This window comes from Elgaria multicarinata, chromosome 6 (assembly GCF_023053635.1).
Source record: "Elgaria multicarinata webbii isolate HBS135686 ecotype San Diego chromosome 6, rElgMul1.1.pri, whole genome shotgun sequence".
NCBI lineage: Eukaryota > Metazoa > Chordata > Lepidosauria > Squamata > Anguidae > Elgaria > Elgaria multicarinata.
In genome coordinates, this window is record NC_086176.1 from 5,008,235 (window position 1) to 5,036,063 (window position 27,829).

The 27,829-nt window shown below is 42.4% G+C and overlaps 1 protein-coding gene across 1 annotated transcript; it reads left to right on the forward strand.

The window, feature by feature from the left end:
• Positions 1-2,675: 2,675 nt before the first annotated feature.
• Positions 2,676-27,829, forward strand: NAA50 (N-alpha-acetyltransferase 50, NatE catalytic subunit). The gene is made up of 5 exons (XM_063128893.1): positions 2,676-2,778; positions 16,064-16,200; positions 17,901-18,020; positions 20,362-20,428; positions 25,025-27,829. The coding sequence occupies exons 1-5, from the start codon at positions 2,771-2,773 to the stop codon at positions 25,203-25,205; spliced, it is 513 nt and encodes a 170-aa protein (XP_062984963.1). The 5' UTR covers positions 2,676-2,770; the 3' UTR covers positions 25,206-27,829.

The window sequence follows — 27,829 nt, forward strand, 5'->3', positions numbered from 1 at the left end:
AAGGGCTTATTAATGAGATGTTACTGGGGGAGGGAATGAGGCTGGGACATCTGGAGAGTAAGAGAATTGTTAATTATGTTTGGAGATAATTGCAAATAGAAATGCTAATATAGAAACCTGCCGGCCAGGCGCAGCACTGCCTCCCCCCCCTTTAAAGTAGATGGCTGGAGTACTAGACTCACGGGGATATGGGGGGGGGATTAGAGTGGGGGGGTGGGGAGGGGGGGAAGGTACGGGAGGAGGGATTGGGGTAGGAGGGTGGGGGTTTTATGTATGGAGTTTGTGTTTTTATGTAAGCAAGTTTGAATTGCTGAGCACAAGGGATCGGAAGAGATTTCAAAAGGGTGATTATGGATAAAAAGATAAAGGTATCAACACTCAATGTTAAAGGTTTGGGGGCAGTCGTGAAAAGGAAGAGAATAGAACAAATGCTTAATAAAGAGGGATCAGATATTATAATGGTCCAAGAGACACACCAAGGCTCCGAGAATTCGAATATGATAAAATTAAAGTGGTTAGCCTATTATAAAAAGTCATTAGGGACATCTAAAAAAAATGGAGTGGCCACTTTGATTTAAAAAAAAAGTGGGTTTATATTAGAAGAAGTAAAAAAGGATGATAAGGGTAGATATCTTATGTTAAAAGGTAAAATTGAGGGAAAGGTCTATACTTTGATTAATGTTTATGCCCCAAATGAGAGGCATAGAGAGTTTTTTATAAAGTTGTTTAAAGAAATAGAAGAATTTAAGGAGGGGTATGCTATATTAGCTGGGGATTTTAATATGGTTATGGATAATAAATGGGACAGGTCAAATCCCACTAATGCTGAAAAGAGGAACAATATGACTATATTGAATAAATTAGTAAAAGAAAATGATTATTTAGATTCGTGGCGTTTACTTAACGGGAATAGGCCTGGATTTTCATACTTTTCCCCAGTTCATCATACATACTCCAGGATAGATTATATATTTGTTTCAAAAGATTTTGCAACGAGGATTTGTAAAATGGAAATGGGGGTAATAAAAGTAACTGATCATGCCTTGTTAAGTTTAGAATTTACAGTTAAGAAAGATTATAAAGAGGCATATAGATGGAAGCTGAACACAAAGATATTGAAATACAATAAAATAGTAGATAAAATTCGGAAGGAACTGTCGGAGTCATGGGAAATTAATGAAAAAGGAGGAACAGCTGGGTCAGTCATTTGGGACACCATGAAGGCTGTAGCAAGAGGAATCTGTATTAGAGAAACATGTAGTTTAAAAAGACAACAACGTGCAGAACAGGAAAAGTTAGAGATAGAAATTAAAAACTTGGAGGAAAGATATTGGCGAGTTAAAGATAAATATAAATTAGTGGAAATACAAGCTAAGAAGAAACACTTAGAAAACTTAAACATAGAAGAGATTCAAAAGAATTTAATGTATATGAAAAGGGAATATTTTGAAAACAGTGATAAGAACTCGAGGTTGCTTGCCAAGCTCACACAAAAAGAAAAAGGGAGGAATGGGATAGAAACGTTGAAAGATAGCCGAGGGAATTATTGTCATGCAATGAAAGCTAAAATAAAAATTTTCCAGGAATTTTATCAGGAATTGTACAAGGGTAAAGAAATTCAACAAGAAAAGGTGGAGGAGTATATTGGAAGGTTTATAAAGAAGGGAATAAAATTAGAATATAAGGAGTTAATGGAGTCAGTAATAACTCAAAGAGAAGTTGAAGAGGTTATTGATAAGTTAAAAGTTGGTAAATCACCAGGAGCAGATGGTTTGGGTCCAGAATATTATAAGGTCTTCAAAGATTGTTTAGTTCCAAAATTAATGGAACTTTATAATAGGATATTATCAGGAGAGAAGATACCTGAATCATGGGAACATTCAGTGATAATTCTGATCCCAAAACCAGATAAAGATTTGACTAATCCCGATTCTTATAGACCTATTTCTTTAATAAATCAGGCTGTCCAGAGTTATTACTCCCACATAGCAAGTTGGGGAGTGTTGTGAGCGAGCCTGGCTGACGACAGGACTGTAAATAGTTCAGGAGAGAAATCAGCTTGAGGCTTGTAAGGATTTCCAGCCCAAAATCAACAATAATAAACACCCTTTCGGTTGCAACAAAGCCAACCGAGGCTCTTCCCGGGCCAAATCTAGCGCTCAGCCACACACAGAAGTCTCCAGTTCTGTTGACTCGCTTTTAAATGCCAGCTTCACCCGCTGACCTCTTCACAGGCAGTGCTTTTAAGTGATGAAAATGTCTCACAGAAATAAGACTCCGGCTAGAAAGAGCGGGGGTGGGTGGGTTTCCCTCCTTCCTTCCCTCCCGAGGCAGTGCTTTCCCTGGGCGCCCACCGCCGCTGTCCCAAGCTTTGGATCCGCCGCTCGGTCACTTTACGGGCCCCTCCCTTCCGGCCTGGGAGCGGGACCGGGATTTGGCTGGCATCGGAAGGTCCACCCCGGGGTTCGGTCTAACGGCTACACGTCTATGCAGGCGGCGGAGGCTTCTCAACCGGAAGCAGGGCCCTGCGCGCTTCTGCCCACAGCCCCGCCAGGCCTCTGCGCCGGGGCGCGCCAGGAAGCACGTAGCCACGGCCGTCACGCCGGGTGAAAGGTCGAGCCCAGCCGAGGGGGCGGGGTGTGCGCGCGCGCGCGAGCGGTCGCGTGGTCGGTCGGTCGGTGGGTCGGAGTGGCCTGAGGCCCATGTGGAGCCATAGCCGACGCCGTCCAACTGCCGCTGCTGAGCCAAGATCTCGGGGCCCTTCGCCGCGATGAAGGGGTGAGTGAGGGCCCGGCGCCGGCCGCCCTTCTCCGTGGCCAGCCGAGCCCTGCAGCCCCCTGGTCCTCCCTTCCTCAGGCTTTTCGGGCGGCGGCGGCGGCGGCGGGTCTTTGTTTCTTGGGCCCAGCCTCCGTTGGCGGCGGGCTGTTTGGGTCGCTGCTCCGCTTTTCCCGACGAGGGAGGACGAAGCAGGCTGCCGGTGCCTCGTTTCCGGGAGAACGTAATCGTGGACCTCCGAGGGGACGAGCGCGCCCACGGCCGGGGGAGGGCTTGCATTCGCTGGGTCTCACCCGCCTGACTTCGGGTGGCAAAGCAACAAGCCCGCCGCCGCCTTCCCTCCCTTACCCTCTTCCCTTTCCCTTTTGAATCTTTTTAGCAGAGCGAAGGAAATAGCGGGGGAGGCGTTGACGTGCAAAGACGGGGCAGAGCTCCTTTGCCGTGGAAACTGACACGCCGGGATGTTGTATCGTGTGGTTATCCACGCTCCCTGTTCTATTTATTATTATCTGATCATCCTAGAGAGGGAGAGAGATTTGGCTATATATGGGGAGTTAGGGATAAAAATGAGTCGATCTGAAAAGTTTGAAGGCTACTGTCCTATGCATATTTAGACAGAAAAAGCCGCCCAGAGAGCTCCGGCTATTGGGCGGTATAGAAATGTAATAATAAATAAATAAATAAACAGCCCTCCAATTCCCAGCATTCTCCAGCCAGCCATGTAGGACTTTTTTCTGCCCGAACATGCATCGGATTGAGCCCGAAAACGATTGGGAAATGGCCCAAGTACAAGCGCTTCCTTGTGCTGGAGAGATAACATCTTGAGTTCAAAATGGCTAAGGTGTTTTACACGTGTGGCAAGAAGAAATAGTTACAATTGTTTACTGAAAGAAGAACTTCACAGTATGTACAAACTAACAAACTTTTGAAATATTAAATTCAAGTATACTTCTAATGCCAACCCATAATGTATGTACTTGCGTGTTTAAGTATCCTAAGTAAAGCAAACCCCCAAATCCTCAAAGCCCAGTCCATTATCACAACAAGTAGTCAAAAGGCTAACATTGGGCTGATCCTTGCCGCTTCCCAAAGGGAAGTTTAGGCTTCCCTTTTGATTCACCCCCTTCTGAGTCAACCTGCCACCTCCATTGACCTTTGGGATTCATCTCCCACCTGGAACTACTTGCAAGTAAATGGGTGGAACTTCCTTTGCAAAGCTCGATCACCTGAGGCTATATTTCTCTAACTGGGCTCATTGCACTCTTCAGCAACAGCGAACAGAGCACTCCTGATGGTGAGATGTCTGCCCCCAGTTTTAGGCTAGTAGCTCAAAAGATTGCATCACTCCCTGGAGCCTTAAAAATCAGCTGGGGCAGTATCTTGGAGATCTATATCTGAGCGGTGATTAATGTCCTGGATGGATATGAATAAAAATAATAATGATGAAATGTTTTATGGGTGGTTGAATACATTGAAAAATGGAGATGCTTTTTAGCAATAACCGAAATGAAAGTAAGACTAAAAGACTGTGCTAACATTATTGACTGGGAAAAATTCATAGAAAATAGTTAAGCTCTTTCAAGATTATCATTGTGGAAGTTTATAAATACAGAACTAGTTTCAAATTGAGCTGAGGGGAGTTTATTCCTCAATAACAGTTGAATCAGAATTTATTTATTATTTATTTATTTTAAACATTTCTATCCCTCCCTATATCAATAAGATCTCAGGGCAGCGTACAGATAAAAGCATACAGTATAAAACAGTAAATATACACAGCTAAAAACAAATTAAACCATAAACCAAGTTAAAACAATATATAATTTAAAAGCAGTAAAACTTATGTAGCAATCATTCATTTAATTGTGTATTAAAATACTCTTGCTCAGATTTTACCATTCAGAAGGGGACCTCTACAGCAGAATAAAGAAGGGCCAGTTCAGCTCTGCACAGGATTTGCTCCGACAAAACAGAACCTTCTAGCCACTAGGCAATAACAACAAATGCACTGAACTGGTTATCTATTTTAGGTACTTCCCCAACTAAATTAATTTACTACATTTCTATACCGTCCAGTAGTCAAAGCTTTGTGGACCGTTCACAAAATGTAAAAACGAAAATACAACATGATACAATAAAACTGCATAAACCAAAGTAAAAACCAGCAGCAGTGTAAAGATCTGAAACATATTAACATATTTAAAAACAAGCCTGAAGAACTAAGAAGACTGGAAAAATAAAAAGATCTTCACCTGTCAATGAAAAAATCACAATGTAGGTATGAGGTGGGCCTCCCTGGGGAGGGCATTTGGTAACCAGGGTGACACCACTGAAAAGACCCTCTCCTTAGTAGCCACTCGCATCACCTCATTTGGTAGGGATGCATGGAGGACGGCCTCTGAAGATGATGTTAGGGTCTGGGTAGGTGTATAGGGAGGAGACAATTCTTCAGGTAATCTGGCCACAAGCCATTTAGGGCTTTACAAGTTACCAGCACTTTGAATTGTGCCAGAAACGGACTGGAAGCCAGTGCAGATCAACAGAGCACTGGTATAATATGATCTTGCTGCCCTATTTTGGACCAGCTGAAGTTCCTGAACTGTTTTCAAAGTCAACCCCACATATAATGCATTGCAGTAATTCAAAGGAGATTTTACCAGAGCATGGAGAACTGTAGCAGGCTACCTTTGTCCAGATAGGATTGTAGCTAACGCATCATCCCAAGCTGATAAAAGTTGCTCTAAGTCACCAAGGCCACCTGTGCCTCTACTGACAATGTTGGATCCAAGAGCATCCCCAAACTGCAAGCCTGATCTTTTACGCAGAGTGCAACCCCCTACAGAACTACTTAACCAAGTAGATGAACCACCCATTAATAGTACCTTAGCAATTTCCATCATTTATCATGATGGTGATTCTGGGACAGTCAGCAGAGTAGAATGCAGGTTCTCAAGTGCCATGACCTGAGAGGGAAAATCCAGCAAACGGAGGCAGGAATGGAGCCAGATCTTTCAGTAAGACAAGAGCCAGATCTTTCAGTAAGACAAACAGATCATTAAGATTGGCTAAGCCTTACCTGTAAACTTTTCTAACTGTACCCCTGTCGGAGGGAACCACTGAGTTGTCTAGGTGAGCAGAGCCACTCTGGAGCTGACAGAATGACAGGTCCAAAGGTTCCTGCTTTCTAGCACAAGTGGCTTCTTAGTGTCATTCTATTTTGGTTTTGCCTTATCTGTAAACAACTTACAAAAGGTTCTCTGACATCACAGGTGAATAAGAATAGAGAACAAAAGTATTGATTGCCTGGTGATTGTTTTTTAGTCACTGCATATATTCATTTAATACTGGGGATGGTCAACATGTGGGCTGCTTGGGCCCACTGGCCCTTTTTGTAACTGTCACGACACAGGCCTCACACACTTGGCCTTGTCGCACGCAAACCTTCCTCAAGCCAAGCGCCACCACTTGAACAACCTGAAGGTAGGGTAAAACACAACCTTTCCCTCATATGAGAGGGTAAAGGCTAGAATCTGAAAAGGTTTTACTGTGTAAGTAACATTTTATTTTTGTTTAACAGATCTTAGTTACTTCAAATTCAAGTTAACCTGCTTAATCTACTAGTTTTAATAAAAACAGTAATCTTAAGTCTCTTAAAATCTTATCTCCTTTCACTCTCCACACCACTGACACTCCCGACTCCCAACCAACTAACCAACCACCTCCCAAGCTCTAGACTCCCCCATTTATACTCCTCTCCCCTTTCACAGCATCACCAGCCACACCCACTCAGTCCAACATTCTGCACTCACTAGACATACAAAGCTCCAAACATACCTAAGGGAACAGAACTGTGGGGTAATGCCACAGTAACCTTATCAAATTTGCTGTAGAGGCATCCAAAAGGACTGATTTTCTCTTGTGTTATGTGAAAACAAGCATAGTTTGTCATTGAAATTCAACAGTGGAGCAGCAAAATGGGGAATGCAGCAGGGTTTTTTTGCTGCTGCTCTACTGCACTGCCAAAATTTAGTTTAAGGTTTTTAAGGGTTGTTTCATATTACATTTTTGCCTTGAAGGAGAACATTGAATAAGCATTTTTACTAGGGGTGGGCAACTTCTGGTCCTCCAAAAGTTTTGAGCTGCAACTCCCAGTAACCAAAACTAGTATAGCCAATGGTGAGGGATCATGGGAGTTGTAGGCAAAAAAATCAAATAAAATCTGTAGGGCCGCAGGTTGCCCTCCCCTGATGTGCACATGTGTGAAATAAACTGCACCATGTGAAATGGATATGCAACTGTTGCCACAAGACATGACCATGGATAAGGCAGCTTGAACAATTATACTATGTAATGAAAAACACTGTATTTCATAGACTTTGTGAAATTGCGATATCTACATAAAATGTGGTGAGCTGATCATTACTTATTTATTTATTTATTTAAGGATTTTTATGTCGCCATTCAGCCAAAAAAGGCTCTCATGGCGGCTTACAAAAGTATTTCTTGACAGTCCCTGCCCACAGGCTTACAATCTAAAAGATATACTTCTCTCTCCTTTCTCAGTAAGCTCACAGAGTCTGCCAAGGCTTCAAAACTTATCTAGAATTCTGTGTCCTAGTTGGTCAAAGGGGTAATTATTTGCTGTGTTCTGGTTCACATGTCATGGCTACCCAAGGTTGAGACTGATCCTAGGTAGCTGTGAACGAGCAGGAGTAAACTAAAAAAAGCAGCCCAAGGACCATCCCTGGATTGTTGTCTGTGATATCTGAACTTGGAATTTGATGGGAGAGGGACAAGTTAGATTGTAACCCATAGTTTGTTTTTGAGTTGCTTAGCTCAGTGGGAGCAGGATCCAGCCCACTCACTTCATTCTCAGCAACTTGTGACTTAAGAAGCTTTGGGTTTTGTAACGTGAGAACTGGGTCAGTTGTCTATTTGGGTTCCAAATCCTATCTGTAGAGACCATTGGAGCATCTTGGTTGCTGAGCTCTTGTGTTTTGAGGATCTTTACCTATTTTGAACCCTTCCCATTTCACTTCTAGGATGTTGTCTTTTGCCTTCCTATTGATAGTAGCTTTGCGCAAGATGAATTGATTTACATCAATACAGTGTTAAATTAGTTATTTAAAACCATCAAGAAAAAAGGAAATTTAAATTATTCTAAATTTTAGAAATCTATTATTTAGAGTCTTTATAGAGAGGGGCTTATAGTTTTCTGGTCAAGCTCATGTTTTGCATGTAGAAGGTCCCATGTTCACTCCTGACATCACCACTTTGGGCTGAGAAAAGCAATAATGAGCTAGATAGATGAATCGTTTGACTCTGTATAAGATACCCTAAATAAATCATAAATAAATGTGCATACTGATTGGCATTAGAATTACACTCATGTTACAGATTTCTACCAGAAGCAAGGGCTGGTAGTAGTTACTGAGCATAACAATGTTTTCTGAGGCAGGAGGGAAATACCCCTTTTCATTGGTAGGTAAAGACACTGAGCCAATCAGTATGGTTATAACGAAGTCACCCAGATGGATCACTAGACATCGTGGTGTCCCTCACTCCCTGTGCTGTAATGTATGTAGAGAATGAACAGTTTAAGTTGGGTTATGCTATAATGCCTTAAATTGGAAACACACTGTTTTTACAAGGGTGGCAAAACTCTGTGTTTGATACATTTTACCAAGTTGGTATTCATTTATTTTACAATAGTTATATATTGCTTTTCAACAATAATGATTTTTAAAATCATTGAACAGTAAACAGTGAAATCAGATTTATTGGTGGATGGTAATGCCTTTATAATGATAGATTTTGTAAAGTGTACCCAGGTAATGGAGAATTCTGGTAAATTCCTCAGACAAAACAACAAAGCTTTTTCTTAGGTATTTTTTCTTTGGTATCAAACAATTATATCATGTAGCTCTTGGTCCTGCTCTCCAAAAACCAAATTGAGATCAGGTGTTCCTGCGTCCAGTAGTGATGCCCCTGTAACTCTGGGCAAATGGTATCAGTGGTTCCCAAACCTTAAAAGTGTCAGGTGCAGTGGTTATTAGGCACACAGTGATATATCAAGTCCTCTCCTCTGGCTTCAGATTTGCAGCAGTGGCTCGGGAATAAATACTGATCTCTGCCACTAGCATGTTACCAGGCTTACCCTCGGTCATCTGTGCGAGGGCTTTCCCAGCCAGGCTGAGGTTCAGCTTCCATGGCTTCTAGGTCTGCTCTCCTCAAAGCTCCCAGGGCAGGGGACGCACACACATGCACACCCAGAGGTTTACAGTCTTAACCCCTGTCCTTGCTGGCAGTGCAGCTGCTACTGCTGTTCTGGGCAGATGGTATAGTCTTTTCTGGTTTAAAAAGTTCTCAAGTATTTTAAAATACTTGAGAGTGGTGATGTTGCTGCTATAAGATGGCAGCTTAGATCACGATCATGATGTTTCTGCTAATTACCTTTCTAAAAACTGGTTTATAGTAAGTAAAGACAGTGTTCCATTATTTTCTCATGTCAAGGCTGAAGCAAAGCACAACAAAGAGAAGACCTCATCAAGAAGACAAAACTTCCAAATTCATCTAGCAATGAGATACAGGGTGAATATAGATGATCATCCTACCGCGCAGTTGATGTAGGGAAGTTTGTCTGCTTCTGAACGTGTGATAGAGGGCAGCAAAACAGATAGTTGTGGTTGGCTTTATCTTATTCTGTGGTTGCTGTTACTTCACCCCTAGTTGCTAACTAATGCTGTTCCCGTGGAATGAATTCCTACCCACTCACGCAGTGTGCAAAGAACTTCCTGGTTCTTTGTTTAGGGAAGTAGATGATTAATTTATTCCCGTAGTATGTTAAAAGTATATTCATACTGATAATGGATGTGTCTCAAAACCATCAATAAAAATATTTCCCTTCTTCTTGGAGTTATTTTATTCCGGTTAGAGGGGAAACCTGGCTTGTAAAAAATACTGTACTGCTTGGAAGCCTGTGACATAATTAAAATCAAGATGTCACATCATAAAATCAAGATTAATTATGTACACATCCCTCCCAACCTCCTCATGCAACACACACAACTGTAACTTCATAGTTCCTCACTTACCTGAGGAAACACACACACCTCTATTCATGTTATTCAGCTCTAAGTGGCCAATATAGAGGATGTGCACCAGCCATTTAGCTCCTAAGATTTAGCCTAGGTTGTACTTGTGTTTTTCTCAATTTGCAGAGATCTGTACTTTCCAGCTGCCTAATTTCACAGGAAATTTTGTCTCAGTATTATAGGACATTTGTCCTGAAGCACTGAGGATCGGTGTTGGAATCTCTGCAATTTCATAGAAAAGCTCCATAAAGAGGGGTATCCCTTATAAAAGACAATGACCCTAGTCACCTATAGGTCCATTTTGCAAGAAGCTTGTGAAATGCTGAAGCAATAAACCTACCTGCAATATCCTGACACCAACCTCAGATCAACAACTGAATACGACTCTGTTGGTGCTTTTGACAGCTTCTATGCTTGGATCAGGAAAAGAGAAATCCTGAATATGCAAATTTGATATGCATGCAAGATTCACAACTCAGACCACAAAACCTTAACATCATAGAGCCAGACAGCAGCTGATTCATGTGTAATGAACCCCTGAGTATTAAACATGTTACTTTGCATATTTTACTAGGACCCCATCTTGATGGCGGCAGGTTGGCGCCGCGAGGCCTCGGGCTCCTGCTTTGGTGCTCCTTCCTGGCATCTGCATGGGAGGGAGCGCCGATGCGGAGTTGCCACCGCCGGCGGGCTGAGCACCAGGGAGGAATGGGGCAGCTGGCTCTCTGATCTCCCTCTGGCTGCCCCGTTCCTCTCCCCGCCCCCATTTTTTTAACCTGTGGATGCGATTAAAAAATAAATTTTTAAAAAACAGGCCAGCCAGAGGGAGGAGAGTTGGTTTGGGCTCCACGTGTCCCTCTCTTCTTCCCTCTCCTCCGGCTGCCCTGTTCCATTCCCCTCCCCTCTCCTCTCTCGGACCTCTCGCCCAAGCCCCCTGCATGCGGTGTGGGTACTGGGGTGGGTGGGGAGGCAGCCTCCCTCCAATTTATCTGTACGTGCGAAGCTTCGCATGTATAGATAAATAAGTAAAAACGGGGGGGGGGGGGGAGAGGAAGAGAGGGATGCCCGTACCCAACTCTTGGATCTCCTGCCACCTCCACGCCAAGCACCACCGCTACCCAAGCCCCTGCACTGAGGGCGGGGAGGGCAGCCTATTTCCCTCCCATTTTTATATACAGTTAAAAAAAAAATTTGAAATGGTCAATGTACCAATCGGGGGTTGCCATCAGCTGTGGCACACCTCCACAGCAAAAAAAAGTCAGTATTTTAAAAAACTCTGCTTTTTAAAGCAGAGCTTTGTGGGTTTGCCCCTGGATGGGTTCGGGATGGCAGCTGCATCTTATAGGTGACCTGCCGCCATTCCAAATCCACCCTGGGGCAAACCCCCTCATCAAGACAAGCCCTAAGTTGTTACATACGTTGATGCTCAGATGCATTTGGTGTTATAGTCATTGCTGAATCTATCCAAAATGATGCATGCTCGTGGTACCTGGCTAGCTAAATAGGTTTTGCTTACTAACACACCAGCGCCAACATTTTCATAGTTGAATCTGGACACATACGTTCCTTAGCAGTCTTTGCAAATCATTTTAGTTCTATTATACAAGGTTACATCCACTGAGACCCAACTGGGTTCATCCTAGATGGACATCTCCCCAGCTCAGAGTGTAAACTTGTGGATAAGGTTTACTTTAGCAGCTATACCAAAACTCCAGCAACAGTAGTAGTGCTGGATACATGATAGGCTATAAGCAGTTGAGTGGTCTTATCTACTCACTGTGCTAAGAAAAAATAACTTGGATCAAAAGGCTTTTTGGAGTAGTTCAAATGTATTAGAGTTCCTTGGCCAGTATCTGCACCAATTTACTGCCTTACCCATCACCAGGGGCACAGAGCAGCACCTATCATCACCCCCTGCTGCTTGCCCTGGCAACTCAGGCTAGCCTAGGGGTTAGCAACCCGTTTGCTGTCAAGGGTTATATTCCCAGTTAGGTGATCTGTCAGGAGGTGCTTGCTGATGTTGGGTAGGGCTAAAGCAGCAGTGAGCAAGGCCGGAGCTAGACGTGACTGGGCTGCCCCTTTTCTCTCTCCCGCTTCCTTTCCACCCAGCAGGTTGCCAGGGAAGGGACAGATCACCCTTGCCAGTTATTTGAACTGATCACACGCTGAGGGCTTTTGAAATGAGGCTGTGGGTCACATGAAATTTGTCTGTGGGTTGTCTATTCTGCCACCATTTTTGTAGACAACATTTTTCTAATGTTGGCAAACCCAGTAAGAGTCATACCTGAAGTTCTTAGATTATTGACTGAGATCCCTGGGTTTTATATTAATGAGGGTTTCCTTGCCTGAATATATTTCTACATAAATAAGAAGCTCTTCAAAACTTCAGTGTATTATCACTTATTAAAACCTACATTAAAGTAAGAGTTAAACATTTCCTGAAAGCTTTCACATTGTTGTTCATTTTTAAGTGAGCTAGCATAAAACCAGTTTTTGTGAACCGCCCAGAGAGCTTCGGCTATTGGGCGGTATAAAAATGTAATAAATAAATAAATAAATAAATAAATAAATAGATTTGCACAATCTGTCCTTATGAGCAACTTTCTGAGTGTAGTAGATATGGTTTAAAATTCTATCTTCTCCCATTTTACCATTAATTACTCTTATAGACTGTGCTCTATTGTTTTTATCAGTATAAATAAGTGTTGTGGGTTTTCCAGAATTGGAACTTTTTCTCTAGCCTCAATCAATTGAAATCCAATTAAGCATACTTGACTTGTAGTAGGCAAACCTAAAAAAGTATGTCATCATAGTTATATATGGGGCAGTAACCTATATACTGCCATGCCTCCACTAGTTCTGTTGCGTTAGTGAAACAGACTTCTAGCACAACAGGAGTTAGCAGTTCCTAAAATAAGCACCAAAATGAGCGCTAGGACTCGTTCTCAGAATGGGGTCCACTAACCCACTCTGTTTCTTTCAGGAACTGCTAGTTCCTTTTGCACTAGCTGGTGCAGGGGACAATAGAGGATACTGTCCATGGTGTATAAATATCACAAGTTTGTCTAATAGCTAAAAGTATTTGTTTTGTTCATTTTTTTAATGAAGGCATTGAAAACTTTTAGCATGTTAATTTTTAGCAAGCCTGAGCTAGAGAGATGTCCATCGAGGATGAACTCAGTTTGATCTCAGTGGATGTAACCATGTATAACAGAACTAAAATGATTTGCAAAGACTGCTAAGAACGTTTGTGTCCAGGTTTAACTATGAAAATGTTGGCGCTGATGTGTTAGTAAGCAAAACCTATTTAGCTAGCTAGGTACCACAAGCGTGCATCATTCTGGATAGATTCAGCAATGACTATAACACCAAATGCATCTAAGTGTCAATGTATGTAATAACTTAGGGCTTGTCTTGATGAGAGGTTTTGCCTCGGGGTGGATCCGGAATGGCGGCAGGTCACCTACATGATGCAGCCACCATCCCAAACCCATCCAGGGGCAAACCTCCGAAACTCAGGTTTAGGCCTGAGTTTGGGACCAAAACAGTCCCAATCACCCTGGTGCATGACGTACATCAGCCAATAGACAGGGGGAGTGCAACCTTATTAGTTCTCCTGTAACTCATGGTGGCTTTCAGTATCATTGACTATGGTCTCCTGGATCAGCTTGCTGGGTTAGGTTTAGTCAATTCTACCTGGCATGTTAGTTTCAGAAGATAGTGCTGAGGGACTTATGCTCAGCCCCATGACCTTTGGCTTGTAGGATTCTATTTTGCTATGTAACATTTACATCATGGATAGGCATCTTGGTGTGCTCTAGATGTTTTGGACTATAACTCAGATCATCCCAGGGAATTGTAGTCCAAAGTTTCTGCAGGGTACCAGGTTGCCAAGGGAAATCATCCAGAGGTTTTGGCTGCAGTGTAATCAAATTCAGATAACATGCAACTCTACCTTTGTTTTCCAACTAATTCCAGGGAGGCTATGAAACTATTGAATAGGTGCTTGGAGGCAGTTTTGGAATGGATGATGAGGGTAACAAGCTGAAGGTTAATCCAGAAAAAAAAAACAAGTGTTGTGAGTGGAGAAATAGGCTTAATCTGGATAGAGGAATTCAACTGGTGTTGGACAAGGTAGCACTCCCACTGAAGGACCAAGTTCGTTGCTTGGTGTTTCTTCTGGATTTAGTGCTTTCTGTGGAAGTTTTACTGCTTTTAAATTATATATCGTTTTAATTTGGTTCATGGTTTAATTTGTTTTTAATTGTGCATATTTGTTGTTTTATGCTGTATGCTTTTATCTGTACGCAGATCTTAATGATATAGGGCGGTATATAAATGTTTTAAATAAAATAAATAAATAAGTACAGATCATGGAATAGTAGAGTTGGAAGGGGCCTATAAGGCCGTCGAGTCCAACCCCCTGCTCAATGCAGGAATCCACCCTAAAGCAGATAGTTGTCCAGCTGTCTCTTGAATTCAGCAAAGCTTTTGACAAAGTGCCTTGTGATATTCTGATCAACAAATTAGGTAAAAGCTTTGCTGAATTCAAGAGGCAGCTGGACAACCATCTGCTTTAGGGTGGATTCCTACATTGAACAGGGGGTTGGACTCGATGGCCTTATAGACCCCTTCCAACTTTACTATTCTATGATTCTAAGATATATTAAGTCCACAGCAGAAGTAGCTAGGACTGCTTCTTACCAACTTTGATTGATACAAACTGACTTAATCTCAGTTATGCATCTGCTAACTACACCCAGACTGGACTACTGTAACGGTGAGGCTGCATTTGAAGATGACTCTGAAGCTTCATCTTTGCAGAAGTCAACCACTTGACTCCTTATTGGGGCTAGACAGTTGAATGATACTACATCAATTCTGTACCAGCTGCACTGGTGCGCTTCCTAGCCCAATTCAGAGTTCTAGTTTTGACTTTTAAAGCCTTAAATGGTTTGGGTGTAGATTGTTTGAAGGCCTGCCTTCACGCCCTGTGTGTTAAGATCTTTGTTGGAGGCTATTTGCCGGGCCACCATTAAGACCTCTAAGGTTGTCGAATGCTACAGATAAGGCCACCTCAGCGATGCCCCCTGCACCATGGAATTCTTTCCCATACAACTGGCTCCATCTGTTTTTTGTCCTTAAGAGGGTTTGGAATTTGTTTGTTTGTTTGTTTTCTTTGGCTTCTGATTGAAAGGATTTTATTGTATACTGCTTTTGTTGCTTATTTAAGCTTTGGATTTGAATTGTTTTAAGTGGTATCCTCTTAAATATGTTTAAAATTTATTTTATTTTATGAATGTGTTACATGCATATAGAATTGCCTGCTTTACATTGTAAGCTGCCTTGGGAAGGTTGCAGTTTAGTATTGAAAGGTGGCTAAGAAATGCATTTAAATTAATATAAGGACTGAGAATTCTTTTCATACGGCCTGTGGGTTCAAGTCTCCAGCATGGTGGCTCATATTGTTTTCTGTCACTCTGAGGAATTAGTGTCATTTTCAACTGTTAAATGACGCTCACTTTGCAGAGTCCATAAATTGTGGCTTTGTTTACTACTTAATTGCTATTTCTGGTTGCCACAAACACCTCCCTCCATGAGACTTGTGTACATGGCACAGATTTGTGGGGGGGGGGGGCACAGTTCACCTTCGGATGGGTTTCAGAAAAGGTAGTAAGTGGCTTCTCTTGCCTCTTCCCCAGTGCCTGCAGAGGCCTCTCTGCCCTTTTCTAAAACACCCAAGACTTTGCACATGCCAACAAATACGGGAAGAACTAAGCCTTCTCTCTTCTGGGGTGAAGAGAGGCAGGCTGCTACCTATGTATTCTGCAATTCAGAGAACTTTGCACTGAAGAGCTGAAAAGGTGATTGTTGGATTCCTGTTGCTTTGCATACAGCCAGTGAATAAATTGTCGATATAAACAAGTTCCACTTGTTGTAAGATCAGTATAACATAAAAGAACTAGGGCAAATTTCAATTTCAGTGTTGTATTTTAGCTTTTATGCCTACTAAATGTAAGTAGTTCCTAAATAATAGATCTAGGGTGGTTCTGTGCAGAAATATATAGCACCTGAAGTGGGAGTAGTGTATCAAAAATCTTGAGTGTGTCAAGGTGGCCAGTGCTATTGTATCTAGTATAGCTTAATAAAAGTGGGATTCCTAGAGGTATTGAGCATGTTTTAATTTGTTCCAGTAGCCGGATTGAGCTGGGTGATGTGACGCCACACAACATTAAGCAGCTGAAACGCTTAAACCAAGTCATCTTTCCCGTCAGCTACAATGACAAGTTCTACAAGGATGTGTTAGAGGTTGGCGAACTCGCCAAGCTGGGTATGAGGTCTTGATTTTTTATTTGGTGGGTTTGGTGGACATAATGGCTGTCCATAGTGCTTCTTGATGTATTCGAACAACTGATGTTACCTGAGCTTAGGTTTTTCAGATGTCTTAAATTAATCAGTGAATGCAAAGCCTTCTATGTCGTGCGCAGATTACCCTATGTTTTATCCAGGCATCATCTTGAGGCCATTATCCACCTGCCTGAGCTACCCCTCTAGGTCCATGTGAAAGCATATCATAATCTATGCTTTCACATCCACTCAGGTGGACTACTGTAATGATTTCTTAACTATCCTTGATGGCTCTTTAAAACTTTCAGCTGGCTAATAAAGCAGTGACCCATTTCCTAATGAGGAATAGATCATGTAAAGTTGTCAGTACTTTAGTATTATCACTGGCTTCAGTGTAACTTCATTGTGAAGCTGTGAATGATTTTTCATATGTACCGTTAAAATCCTCTTTTCATTTGTTACATCGTGACCTTTAAAATGAATTATGCAACTCTTGCTTCACATACCTTATCCCAATCATATGCACTTGTCTGTGGGCATCAATTCATCAAGCTCTCCTGCAGACTCAAGTAAGGCTCGCAAATTTTGACTGGCTCTGAAATTGCAGTCATAGACCCTGACATTGAAGTGCACTTGCTGCCCTTTTTAGCTCCAGGATTTTGTGGCTGACGGAGGGAGCAGGAGGGTCTGGGCGGGGGGGCGGGCGGAGGTCTTCTGCCTTGGCTGGCTGCCACCAAAATGGCCAATCCCAAATTCCCCTCTACACCTGGAGGGAAAGGCTAAAGGTTATTTTGCTGGTGGCCAGCCTGGGCCGTAAAGTACCATGGCCAGCTCCAGCTGCACTCTCTTGCCTTAGAGCTGGGGAGAAGGTCCTGGCCTTCCTCCGTCATGGCACTGAACCTGCCTGGTGTGGATGATCCCCACCTTCTCTTCAGCTCCAAGTTAAAGTAGAAGGCTCAGGCCCCTCTTGCTGCTCTTGCTGAAGGGTGTGCAGAACTATAAACAGTAATCGCTCATGAAATTTAGGCTTGAATATTTTCCAGCAATATTCTAAGGCCTAGTTCTTACTGAGTTTGTAAACTTGTCTTGATTTTATCACTTCAAGCTGCACATGGGGACTAATGTGATTGAATGTTCCCTCATGCAGAATATTCCCCGCATGTAGAAAGCTACCATGCCAGTCAAAAGGGTTTTACACTAGCCTTTTCCATGACATGCTAGCTTTCTGTGTGCAGGATTATTATTACTTTTTTCCCCAGATGAGCCCCCTCCAGCCTGGCACAGATTATTGCTTCAATGAGAATTAGACCTTATTTGTCCTAATATTTAATGTATGGAATCAAGCAAGAGTGAGTTTACTCTTATTGGCCCTGTTCAGAAGACACCTTAAACCACGGCTTTAGCCACAGTGAATAACGCCAAGGAGCCTTGTTTACTGTGGTGAAAGTTGTGGTTTACAGTGTCTTCTGAACACAGCCTGGCTTTCTAGCTTAACTACCATGGTTTAAGGTGTCTTCTGAATGGGCCCATTGTTACATATTTAACATGGAAATGTGTCTTACTGGTTTAAACATACAGTATTCTTACATTTTTATCTGCCTCAAACACTAGGAATATGGTGGATAAGAAATCAAAGTAAATACGCTTTCTTCCTGTCCCTCTTCCCACCCCTCTTTTTGGCAGCCTATTTCAATGATATTGCAGTGGGTGCAGTGTGCTGTAGAGTAGATCATTCTCAGAATCAGAAAAGACTGTACATCATGACGCTTGGATGTCTGGCCCCTTACCGAAGGTTGGGAATAGGTAAGGCTGTCTTGCAAATGGTCAGGTGGCTCTTGGGTATGGAATTTATGGCTAAGGCTTATAGAATCAAAAGCTGGCACTTATTTGTAAGAGAACACATATTTTATTATATTTTGATAGATTTATTGTTCACCATTCAGGAAAACACACACACTTACAAAGCAGAATACAACTGACTTCAGAATACAAAACCAGACTGAAATAAATTATAATCCTCATAAAGGCCAGAAAAGAGGAGGCCATATCCATTTCCTGGGGGAGGACATTCTAAAGATGTGGGGCCACAACAGAAAAGGCCCTTTCTCTGTTACAATCTCATAGCTCTGTATAGGGGGAATGCAACCCCATGCAGAGATCAGAAGGTATCCCCACCCACAAAATGTGGTCTGGATTAAGCTTCAATTTGTTGGTCCTTGTCCACCCGTTCTAGATTTCCATGACATCTTTGGAATTAGATGGCCATGAGATGTAAAGCTACATGTCTTCATACTGATGATATTTTAGCCCAAGCCTCAAGATGACTTCACTTAAGCATTTTGTATAGATGATTAAAAGCATGGATGACAAGATGGGGTCTTGAGGCACCCCCAATATGGTGTGAAATAGAAGTTTCCAAAGACCGAGTTCTGAGCCTTTCTCTATAGAAATGACAGAAACGATTGTAACACCATGCCCTGAAGTCCAAACCTGGAGAGACTGTTCAGAAAATATCATGGTGTCACAAGTCACTGAGAGTCCAGGAGAATGATTATGGTTGAATTCCCCACATTTATCCCCTGGCGATAGTCATCAAACAAGGCAGTTTCTTCCCTAAGCTCAAGCTGACACCCAGATTGGTAGAGAGCTAAATAATCAGTGTCCACCAAAGCTTTTTGGAGTTGATGAGTCACCACCGCTCTTGGACCTTACTTAAGAATGGTACATTGGAGACTGGGTGACAGTTTTCCAAAGCCATGGGATCTAAATTTAGGTTTTTTGAGAAGTAACTTTATCATTGCATCTTTTTAAAACAGTTGGGAGTACCCCATTCTTTAGTGTGGCATTCACCACTTCTGACACACACAGTCTGTCTAGCCCTGGCAGATTTTACAAGCTATAACAGGCAGAAATCCACAGTTGGTCTCAGCTACATCCTTGGGCAGTTGATAGCTGAAAAGTATCCATAACAAGCGTTGCCCTTGGCTATATCCATCTTTGATTCTATTAAACTGTGATATCTAAGTCAGAATGGATACGAGTGATTTTTGTCTGCAAAACATAATGCAAATTGGTCACAACTGACCTTCTGGACCTGGATTGAACAAAAAGCTCTGTTGGCCAACATTGTGTGTAGACACAGTGGTGTTGGAGAAATGTCTTTTTTCACCACCATCACCACCACAGAATAGGCCCCAAGAAGGCCTCTAATCTGTGTTCAGTAGCGTTTGTCTAGAGTGGTGGCGTTGATCCTCAAGCCCACAGGAGAAATCTGACCCAGTTGGATGGGCTTTAAATTCTTACCCTCCGGGGTTTGCTAGGTGGCCACAAACCCTTCCCCAGAATGCCAACGATATGGTGGTGTGCTAGCTTTTGTGCAGGTTTTTAACTGAAATATGCTGGGGGGTGGTTTTCCTTTGACCTACCCATCACTGGAATTGGCCCTTGAGAGCGTCTCTGAAATTAAATTCAGCCTTCGGGCTGAAAAGTTCAACACCTCCAGTCTAGAGTCTTCCACCATCTGCACTCTAAATGTTTTATTGTTCTCAGCTCCTTGGAATACCAATGAGCCAAGATAACTCTATGGCTTGGTGAAGGATGTTTGGACTCCATAGCCCGAGTCATCTCTGATTTCCAAAACATTAGCAGGACCGCCAGCCAAATCTGCAGTAAAATCCTCCAGATATGTCAGGAAACCTTCCAGATTTACAAGTCTCCAGAGGCAGACCATTTTATCAGCTAATGATCAGTAGTGAAAGATACTGGTGTGCTGTGAAATTTTGAACAAACACATTTTCTGCAGAACAGTATGCTAAATCAAGTGTCCTCTCTCCACTTATGGCCACTTATGTGCTATGTCAGGAATAAATCTTCAAAATGAATTTCATTGTTCTGATTAATCTTAAATTTCTGTCTGTTTACAAATAAATTCAATAATTTAAAGGATTTTTAAAATATTTGATACTGTTTGCTAGAAACTACCTAAACCATTTTTAATGAAATAATAAGCTTAATCTTCTCTGTTGGAGTTAAATTTCTGATTTCAGAGCTCAGGAGCATTGATTTTGGGATGTGTTGTGGTGATCTTCCACAGAAAGATCAGGAGTAACTTTGTTTTTTCCCTTTTGTCTTCATCGCTTTACAGGAACAAAAATGTTGAATCATGTGTTAAACATCTGTGAAAAAGATGGAACTTTTGACAATATCTATCTGTAAGTAAACATTACTGCTAAATTCTTAGATATCATAGGATTCCTAGAGGGAAGAGACTAGCTGTGTGCCTTTTTAGTTGTGCTTAGCATTGCTAGTGTGACATGAATGAAAATACTGTTCAAGTCTTGTGGCACTAAGGCACTGCAGATGTTAAACTTTCAGCATCATGTACCACAATTTGCTGGGGCAATACAGCCTCCAAATATATTGACATTACTATACAGTGCAAATGTGTGGACTAAACCCACTGTCTTCCTCCTCCCTCCTCCCCCCCTTTTCCTTTTGTGTCATGTCATTTCGGGTTTGTGCTTGCCAGTAGAGACAGTCTCACTTTTATTGATCATATGAAAGCTGCTTTGGGAGCCTTCTTGTCTGAAGAGAGGGGTTAAAATGTTTTTAATAATAGGCATGTTACTCCTTGGATAAATAATGCCGTCTTATTTGAATAGTACTGCATATATATATATATATATATATATATATATATATATTTAAATGTCCTTTGATCAACTCTATAATAGTTGTCTGCTAAACTATATAATAGACATGAATAAACTGCATGTAAATGTAACTGTAAACATATCTGCAAACATTACTATTTATTTATTTATCATATTTATACCCCGCTCCTCAGCCAAAAAAGGCTCTCGGAGCGGCTTACACTTAGCAAAAAAGACACCCCCCCCATTCTTACTACCCAGCATGCCCATATAGACAGGGCCGGTGCCAGACTATTTTGTGCCCTAGGCAAGGCGAGCTACTTGCATGTGCAGACACCCCAAAAATTGCCAACTTCAATTTTTAAGAACAGATGTTTTGTAGAAAAAATAAAAAGCACAAAACTTGAAACTGCTAAATTTATTTTAAATTGCAAGAATAAGTAATAATAATTTTTTGATTATCTTTCGCAAATCCAACAGGGGGCACCCACCATCTCGTGCGGAGACTGAAGGTGCCCGGAGGGGTGCAAATGGGGTGCAGAAAGCACCGCTTGGCCCCTTCCATGCCTGCACGTGGACAATGCCCCCACGATCACGCACAGTACAAGATTTTACAGGGGGTCCAGAGGACAGCGTCTTCCACTTGTATTACTCCCGTGTTTTCCCACCTCTCCTGTCATTTTTCTCTCTCCAGAAAAACACCATCAAGGGAAAAACCTGGAATAGGTGTGCCAAGCCTTTAGATTCATAGCTCTCAAAGCCCTCTTCTTGGAAGCACACCTAGGTGACAATCCTATACTCAGTTACTTGGGAGTAAGCGCCATTGAACTCACTGAGCCTTACTTCTGAGTAGACGTGTGTATGATCGCCATTAGTCTTACTAGACCAGGATTATTTATTTTTAAATGAAGGAAATACCTATGACAAATGCCCCACTCACTCACAGGTAATGCCTCAAAGCAATCACCACACTTCCCTCCCTGCCCCCACTCCCAAGTATCTTTCTTAGAATCCAGTTACCCCTGGATTATACAGCTCTCCAGGAAATGTGCTAAATGCAAGTCAGGAAGCTGTAAGAATTCAAATCTCTTTCATGATAGCAAATCATTTCTTAATGCTGCAGGGTCTGTCTTCAGTACCAGAGCAACCTGTGCAGCAGCTCTTGTCCAGTCTGGTGCCCTCCAGATGTGTTCGACTACAATTCCCATACTCCTCAGCCAGCATGGGCAATTGGCTCAGGAGTGTGGGATTTGTAGTGCAACACATCTGAAGGGGGCAGTTTGGGGAAGGCTGCGATACCTCCTCTCTCTTTCTCTCCTCCTCCCCCCCCCCCCCGTGTACCACATGAAAATGTCAATGTTCAATGTCGAGCTATGCTGCCCTCTGCTTGGGCTTCAAAGGCAAAGCAACTGCAGCTATTGATTAAAGCGGACATTCTTGCCCCGCTCTTTCAAACAGGGCCATGGATTTGCCCAGAAACAGGGGTCTGCAGCGTTTTGTTCCTGCTCTCGCTTTTCACCTCCCTCGCTCCAACAACAAGAAGTCCAACTGCCTGCAGGCGGGAGGGACATGACTGGAGCCAGGGGCAAGAGCATGGAAAACGGCATTTATATATATGAGAGAGAGTGTGTGTTTTGCTGGGGTCGCAAGCATTTCCTGCCTGCTGTCTCTGCTTGGCAGGGCTGCGCCAATTCCAGTCATCCTATGGCTGCAGGTGGTGGCCACTGCTGTCAACCCCCACCGCCGCGCTGGCCAGGAAGAGCCCGCAGCGGTGCTAGAAGTGGGCGATGGGTTGCGAGTCCCAGAGGCTGCGGACCAGGCAGGGCCATGCTGCGCCCCTCTGAGTTCTTCGCCCTAGGCAGCTGCCCTGTTCGCCTAAATGGTAGCACCGGCCCTTCATATAGACTTTGCAGGGGCACATAAAGATCCTGAAAGGAGCAGGGGAGCAACTTTTTTGATTTAAAATAGTTTGTTGCCTCGGAGGGATGGAGGGATCTCTTTTTTCAGCTCAAGTTAATTCTGTTCTATTTCTGCATCAATTTGAGATTTTTTTTTACAAATTTCCACAAAAGATCATATGCATCTTTGTATGCATTTCTCCCCAATGTTTGCAATTTTCTATATGCATTTCCCCCCAGTTTTTGTCACTAGAGAAAAGTGTATACATAGGGGGGGAAATTGCTCACTACATGAAAAAAGCTCCATTGAAATCAGTTGGAATTAGAATAATAGTGTTAAAGATGAGGCCATCAATCACGTGGAATGACAGCTCTGTTAGGGGATGGGGCACATTGAAAGGGTTCATAGTTCCTCAAGCTTCATGATTTTCCTTGATCAATCACTAACAACTCCTGTGACCTTAAAAACAACATTTGTAATGAAGCAAACAACACAAATCTAAATCTTACTTTACTACACAGAAATAAATTCCTGGTCCTTTAGATTCTGACAACATATTTTGGTTTCTGTTCACTATGGTCCAAATTATGCTCTCACAATTGTAATAATGTTCAGATTTTTGTTTATTTTTGAGGATCAGAACTAGAAACCACTATCAAATCTTTAATCCTAACCATTGTCTTTCATGCCTTAGTAACATCCAAATTAGCAATGCACTCTACATGGGGGTGCTGTTGAAAAGCATTCAGAAACTTCAGTTTGATCAAATGCAGCTGCATTTTGGCCAAACCAACGTTTCTGAATTAATTAGGGTGTGACAAAATGCATATATAACTCCGATATTTTATCATCTGCATTGGTTGCCAGTTTGTTTGTGGGGCCCGACTCAAACTGCTGGTTTTGAACTTTTAAGACCTTTTAAAGGGTCTGAATCCAGGGTATTTAAAGAATAGTCTCCACCTCTATCTGGCCAAGGCACCACAGTTGAGGCACACACCTTCCAAAGGAGGCCCAACTGGTTTGGTTGTTACTGGTCTTCTGCACTGCAGCGAAAGTGTTGTTCTTTTGTGGAGCATCACAAAGGCACGGTAGACACCCCACCCCAAATGCAGCACAACGATTCTGTTCTAAAAACGGAAGACTAAGAAAACTTCAGACATTGGTACATCAGGGATGGGGAGCCTATGGTCATTTAATAAGTAGTTGGACTCCAGCTCCCATCAGCCCCAGCCAGAATGACTAATTGTCAGGAGTGCTGGAAGTTGTAGTCCATTATTTGAAGGGTCGAGGGTCTCCACCCGTTTTACTTAATTTTCAACCTTTTTGCTCATGTTAGGGGTGGCAGGCAGGGGTCTACAGTTTTCGGCTGGCTTTGCAAGTCAAGCCAAAAAGGATTGCTGCTCCCCACAGCTGGCTGACTGAAGGCAGGTGCTTCCGTCCCGGTAGCAAATGAATCCCACCAACCTTTCAAGGAACGCCTGGAGGAAGCTAATGCTCAGTGAGCAAGTTCAAAGCTGCTCTGCTGAATGACGGCTGACAGACCTTCCCCCTTCCTGGTGATTCTCTCCAGCACAAAAAAGAAGTGGGGACTTCAGGTGCTGCTTGGCAGTGGGGCTGAGAACTCCACTGCTGAGCATCACCTGCAGGAATCTCCTCCCCCTACCTCTCTACTGCTGGAAAAAGAGGTGGGGAGGTTGGCTCAACCCCCACTCCCATTTTCATTCAAACTTGGATCTGAGAAGGGGGTGGAGATGGGCAAAAAGCTTTCCTCCCACCTTCAAAGCTGCAAAGATGGGTGGGGAGAAGTGCCAGCAGCTTCCAGGGCTCTCCCCCACCCCAAAAGCCGCCAGGACTCTCCCCATCCATCTCTGCAGCTTCAAAGTTGGGAGGAAGGCTTTTCACTCATCATGCTTGCCAAAGGTGGTCCCACATTCACAACGGTGAATGTATTTGTGGTGATCTGAATGGTGATCTGAGGATAAAGTTGAAAACTTATTTTTCTAGTGACATAGTACAAATAACTCACAATATTGGTTAGGTAGTGGAAGGTAACATGGAACGTGGATGGTCCTCTGTCCATGCCTGAGATCCTCAGACTCTCAGGCACCATCTTGGCAACATTTGTATCTCTTCTCTACCCTTCTCGTTCCCCCACACCCAATCATCAGATACACAGTTCGTTAGTATGTCGAACCACGATGCAGCTTTCAGAGGAAGCTAATATCCTTTTCCCTTTTGCTTCTCTCTCTATCCCAGGCATGTCCAGATTAGCAATGAGTCAGCAATTGACTTTTACAGAAAGTTTGGGTTTGAAATCATTGAGACAAAGAAGAACTACTACAAGAGGATAGAACCAGCAGATGCTCATGTGCTGCAGAAAAATCTGAAAGTCCCTTACCTTGGCCAGAACACAGATGTGCAAAAGTCTGACAACTGAACAAAACCCAATGAACGCTTTCTTGCACTTTCTTGTCACCAAATAAGGAAAGAGAGGCCTGGTCTGTGTGTTTTGCTTTCTCCCTTATCCTAATATGTGTTGTATCCTTTCCAACAAATTAATAACTTCCCAAGAATTGTCAAATTGTGTGTTTGCATTTTGCAGCTCTACTTTGCATTATTTGGGATGGAAATAGTATGCCGTTCTAGTTGAGAGACCTTCGGTCGGTCTTCCAAAGGTTGGCTTTTCTTCAGTATGTGTGATCCCTCTGCATTCCCATTGAAGGGCAAAGTTCAAGCAATATCTCCTAACACCATACTCCTTTAAAAAAAACACAACTTTCGAAGGCAATTGCTCTCCAGCTTTGAACTTAATTTAGCAGTGTTTTGGCCATGTTTACCTTTTGAACATGTACACACATCAGTCTAGTAGCTTGTTCACAGCCCTTGAGCTGCCATTTCTGCATTGAGACAGAGTGGCTGACATGAAAATGCATCTTGCTGAGCAATCAACATTGTCAGTTTTGTGGCCAGTGGATGCTGTGTAACTTGACTGCAGTGTAGTTCAGGATTCTGAGTGGGCCTGTACCATCTTCCACTCCTCTATTCATTATTGGTATTGCACTGGCAACAGAACACCCATTTCTCTGGCAACAATGGAGGAACCAGAGATTTAAGATGGTTAAGGAAGATCAGTTTGTGAGTTATTTTTTTATCGGAGAAAGAAAGAAAGGAGAAGAGAAGAAGCTTTGCTTTGAAAGTGATTCTGCTGAATTGGACTCTGTTTGCTTGCTGAGATTATACTCAAAACAGCTTTTTTCCTACCCGACTAAAGACTTGGTACACCTCTGAAAAGGAGTGATGTGGAACACCGCATGGCAGTGGTTTATTGTGGGGAGTATTGTAAGGATTCAAAAAACAACTGGCTTTCTCCTAATATTGTAATGTAAGAACTGTAGCCTTCTTTACTGATCTCTTTGTTTGTATTTTGTTATGCTTTTATTTGCAATTGCATTTTGAGCTTCTAGCATTCAGCACAACAATTTCAGCTTACAACTCTTCTCCTCATATGGAGAAATGTACTTGGGAAGGGGGAAACCTGTCCTATAAACTAAATCAATATTAAATTGTATTTCTTTCCTGTTTTGAACTTAAGTTGTATTTTGCGCTTTTCTGCTTAAAAAAATTTGTAGGGGGTGTGGTTACAGTGTAATCTTGCTAGAAAATGTTGTAACTTCACTGTTATGCTGAATTGAAAACAGGGGATGAAGACTGGGAAAGCTCAAGTAATTAACATTATTATGCAGCCTTTAATTGCAGCGGAATTGGGAAATACTAGAACTTCCACCATTTATTATGAGGCTAGCAGAATACCTGTCAGGTGTGCCTGACACCTACTTATTCATTATGTAGCTTTCTGCATAACTGCATGTTAATTCTTTTGACCAGAACCAACATTAAGCTTGTCCTTCAGAAGCCTTGTGTTGGAAAGATTCTTGTGCTGCTTCTCTGGTCATAGTTTGCAAAGTTTAATATTGTAGTTCCTGAGAATTTGTCTTCCTCTTACAGAGATGTTGAAGCACATCTAAAGCTCAAGTGCCAACACTGCTTCCCTGATTAGATAAGGCAAAAAGTTTGAAGGAGAAGGTATTACACTGGCGAATGTATGTACAGCTCAAGTCAACATCTGGCCATAGCTGCCTTCTGGTGCTAAGGGAAATGTGTGCCCTCTTTTTTTGGAACTGAATGGGTAGATATTTGGAATGGTGTCTCTTGAACTACAAATCGGTTGTTTTACAGGCAGCTTTCCTTTTTTGGTTTCAAGAAAATCCAAATTGTTTGTTTCAATTTTTTAAAATCACTGTCATTCTGTGAATGTATTTCTCAACATTTCTTGGGGTTTCCATTGTGCAGTAAAACTCCCTTAGTAACTATTTTCTATAGGAGATGGAAGGAAAAGAAATTGGAAATCAAAGCTCCACTTTGCATGACTTATCAGTCATGCCAGTTAGTTGTTGTTCCTTGATCAAAAAGAACACAGAATTTAAGCCCTAGCTCCTTCAGCAGTTTGGCTGTGTTTTCCTGCTTGGTGTGCTGCAAAACTTGCCAATTTTGGAAAATAATGTTTTGTCTTTTGAAATAGTGAAGCAGGTGGCTGCCTAAAATGGATGTTTTTACAATTTTTGTGTGGCATTGTCATATGTTCCCAACTTCTTGCAGTTCAGCATATGTACACTATGCTAATTAGTTGGGAAGTTCAGTTAAATGACTATTGGCACTCCTTGCAGATGTACATACAAGGTGCATGTACGTGACATAATTTACATAGGCTATATAGCGGGATAACAGTAGAGGCCCAGCACAATAGGTTTTCTCATCAGATTCCAAAACTATAAAATTGCTGAATTTCATAAAAAAAAAGTTTCAGTATTTAGGTAGCCATGATATGCAACAAGAAGGAAAGTTGAACCCAGGTCACATCCTTTACATGGCAGCGAAGTGGAATATTTTTGTATACACGAAGTAGCTGGGATTACTTGATTCAGTTAATGGTTAAATATGTCCATTAAAGATGACATACTGTTTCAGCTGAAATAAATTCTAGTTACGTTTTCATTAACATTT

Coding starts and splice junctions, on each gene's coding strand:
- NAA50 (XM_063128893.1), top strand. Junction 16,201..17,900: donor TGGCGAACTCGCCAAGCTGG/GTATGAGGTCTT, acceptor TCTTTTTGGCAG/CCTATTTCAATGATATTGCA. Junction 18,021..20,361: donor TTACCGAAGGTTGGGAATAG/GTAAGGCTGTCT, acceptor ATCGCTTTACAG/GAACAAAAATGTTGAATCAT.